Genomic DNA, 3,451 nt, shown 5'->3' on the forward strand with positions numbered 1-3,451 from the left:
CGGGCTACGCCCTCACACCGAAGGCGATGACCGCTGCCAACCATTACCGCAAAAGTCTTTATAACTTCCACAAGCACATTGAGAAACTTAGCCACGTGGGTTTGGACAAAATTATGTGTGCTTTCACCATCCACAAGCACCTGCACCGGCGAACCTCGTACATGGCCATTGAATCGAAGAGTGGTAGAAGAACTACCACCGGCCAAGGCGTGGTATGAAATAGTAGAATAATCCTGAACTTCTAAGAACTGAAGTTCTTCAGCAAAGAAATCCTCCGGTGAGAATGACTCAGGTAGCTCAATTGTTGACTCGGAGGAATTTTCAAGGAGTAACTGGGGAAGTGCTTTGCATTTAGGTTGGGGGTGTATTTTTCATCACAATTGTAACATAATCCTTTCTCACGCCTGGATTGGAGTTCAGTTGTAGACAATCGCTTGAAAGGGATTTTTGGTAAATGTGATGAAGAAGCAATAGGCTTAGAGACAACAATTGAAGTTGGTCCAGTGGGGTTAGGTAAAAGAGGTTGGGTCCGAGCGAAAGCAGGACGAATTGGACCCCTGGCCATATCAATTTTTTGCTCATATAAATAGGCCAATCTGATGGCCTTTTCCAATGTAGTGGGCCCTCGAATTGCCACTTCAGTTTGAATATCCATTTTGAGGCCCGAAATAAAGCACTCAACTAACATGACCTCTGGCAAACTGACTGATTCATTGGCAATAGCCTCAAAGCGAGCCCGAAAGTCTGCAACAGTCGTGATCTGCAGCAGCTTTGATAGCCGACCCTCCGGTGATCTGAGTGATTGATCCCGGAAACGAATACGAATCTTTCCAGCAAAATGAGGCCAATCAATTAGTTGTTTGTTGCGAAACATCCAGCGGTACCAGTCAGGAACTTCACCATCCAAATAAAACGAAGCCAAAGAGAGTTGATGATCCGGAAGAATGTTGTAAAACTCAAAATATCGCTCTGCCTGAAACAACCAGGCTTCTGGATTCAAACCATTAAAATGACTAAGTTCCACAGTTTCTGGTTTGTGTCTGAGAGTGAGTGGAGTAGAAGAGTTGGAACCCGACGACAAACAAACATCAGACGGACGAGGTCGAACCGGCTCGATAGCCGCAGATTGAGCAACGATAGTTGACATGAACTCCTGGACAAGTTGGCTCTAGGTATCAACACGAGACGATAACTGAGAAACCTCAGAGGAAGAATCAGATGGAATATCAGAATTCTTGAGCTTTGAATCACTCATGGAGCACGAATCAATGAAAGCACCAAATGGAACAAACTAACATTCAACTTAAACTAGCAGTAGCCAACAGTAGATTAATAACAACTGAATGTTTACAATGAAGATTGCAGGAATTAAAAGATAGGATTGCAATAAAGACATAAGATAGAAATAGCCACAAGGGGATGACAAGACTCAAAAGAAACTGGGATGAGAAATCAGAAACTGCTACAACATCTTGCTTGCCCACTACTCTGAAACTGCTCGCACATATAACAGATTCAGATAACCACTATTTTGCTTGACACGTGCCTTCCTTCCCTTTAACTTAACACATAATCTTGTAAAAGCTTGTTGGGCTGTTTTGTATGCTGGCTTTTTCTAACAGACCCAGGCCCAACTTCACTCTCATTTGGCTGGGCTTCAACCTCTTCCACAGTAGCTTGGTCCAATGGATTCATCACATAAAGTAGAGGAAAAATACTTTAATTACCTACCATTGATATTTACACCAAATAAAGTAATTTAATTGAAAGAATTGTACATTAAAGTATGAATACCTCTCGTTAACTATAGTTAATTGATGAAAGTTCATACGCACATTACACTAGTAGTTTAATACAAACATTGAGGGCAGATAAATTGTTTTTCAGAGCTAGAGGTGATAACAGTAAAAACAAAGAGATGGTGACTCAGAAAAAAAGATAGAAAATCAAGGATATGAAGCACAATAGTTTACTTAAGGACTTCTTTATACATGAAATTAACTAATGGTTTTAGGTAACAATATTTTCAAAACAAAAATGATGATGCCTCGTGAGTCCGATGGTTCATAATATCGGATAGCTCTTCACTGCTTTATTGTATGGGTCAAAATCTATCTTTAGTCAAAATGGTATTAGTAAAATATTCATAGGCCTCCATGCATCGAAGTAAACGGCTAGTTTTCAGATAGGACATTAAAAGAGAATACTATTACGGTTTTATGAGCATGTTCCCTATAAATAGAAAGAGACGCAATGATAGGGGACATATGATATTCATTTGTAAAACATATTTTGACTTTAAAGAGAGAATCTGGTCTTATTATAAGCCTACAAAAAATAACATTTTCACTAAGATTCTTGTCCACACTTTTCCACCAGATCCGAGGATAACTCGGATATTCAAAGGCTTGTCCATCATTTATCATTGTTAGAAAGAACATCCGTTGATTTCATCCTTTTTCGAGTGACATTCATTCTATTTACATAATTGCCATTCATTGATATTCCTCACTATTTAATGCTACATTGTTTCCGTTTGAGTTCTTACATATTGTCCATTGTGTACCTTCACTGCTTTTGGAAGAGATCTACGTATTATTTATCACACTACCGGGAATTTCGTCTTTGGGATATTATTATTAACTAAGAGTAACCCTCATTTGTACAAATTTAATTAGTTGAACCAAGATGTATATTTTTTGGTCAAACACTTATGCCTTTTGGACTTAATCAAAAGTTTACGAACTTTTACTTTAGAAATTATCTTTCGCTACATAAATGAGTCTAATATAGAAGAAGAACTAATCCAAATAGCCGCCCACATAATCTGTTAAACTAATAATAGTCAGCAGATATATAATATATGTATAATTCATGTATAGTATATGTATAACTATGTATAATTAACGTATAATCTATGTATACCAGCTAGAAAAATACTCCCTCCATCTCATATTATGTGTAGTGTTTTTCTTTTATACGCCTCTTAAGAAATATTAATTAGGAAAGAGATTACACTATTTACTCTTATTTATGTCTTAAGATATAATCTCTATTCATTGAACGTTTATTTCTATTTATGTGTTATCTCTATATTCAAGAACAATTATTACTAAGGATAAAAAAGGTAAAAAAAAATCAATTTTGTCTTAAACTTTAAAATGACAAATAATTTGAGACAACTATTTTTAATAACCGTGACCATTAATATGAGATGGAGGGAGTAAACATTAAATCTAGCCGGCTATTTATATAACAATCCCAATATAAAAACACCCTTGAATAGTTATATACTTTTGTAAGGAATATTATTGTGTCTTCATAAAACATTAGACTATAGTGATACTAATTTGTTGTGTTATGAAAATCATAAGAAAACGGGTGAACATAACCCTGTTTACCCGAAAATTGGTACAATTGAATTTGTTCGTGGTTTCTAGACAAATGGATT

At 36.4% G+C, this 3,451-nt stretch overlaps 1 protein-coding gene across 1 annotated transcript; it reads right to left on the reverse strand.

Moving 5' to 3' along the window:
- Positions 1-241: 241 nt before the first annotated feature.
- Positions 242-1,147, reverse strand: LOC138903343 (uncharacterized). Its single transcript, XM_070191299.1, has one exon. The coding sequence runs from the start codon at positions 1,145-1,147 to the stop codon at positions 242-244; it is 906 nt and encodes a 301-aa protein (XP_070047400.1).
- Positions 1,148-3,451: the final 2,304 nt, after the last annotated feature.

This window comes from Nicotiana tomentosiformis, chromosome 12, assembly GCF_000390325.3.
Source record: "Nicotiana tomentosiformis chromosome 12, ASM39032v3, whole genome shotgun sequence".
Classification (NCBI taxonomy): Eukaryota; Viridiplantae; Streptophyta; class Magnoliopsida; order Solanales; family Solanaceae; genus Nicotiana; species Nicotiana tomentosiformis.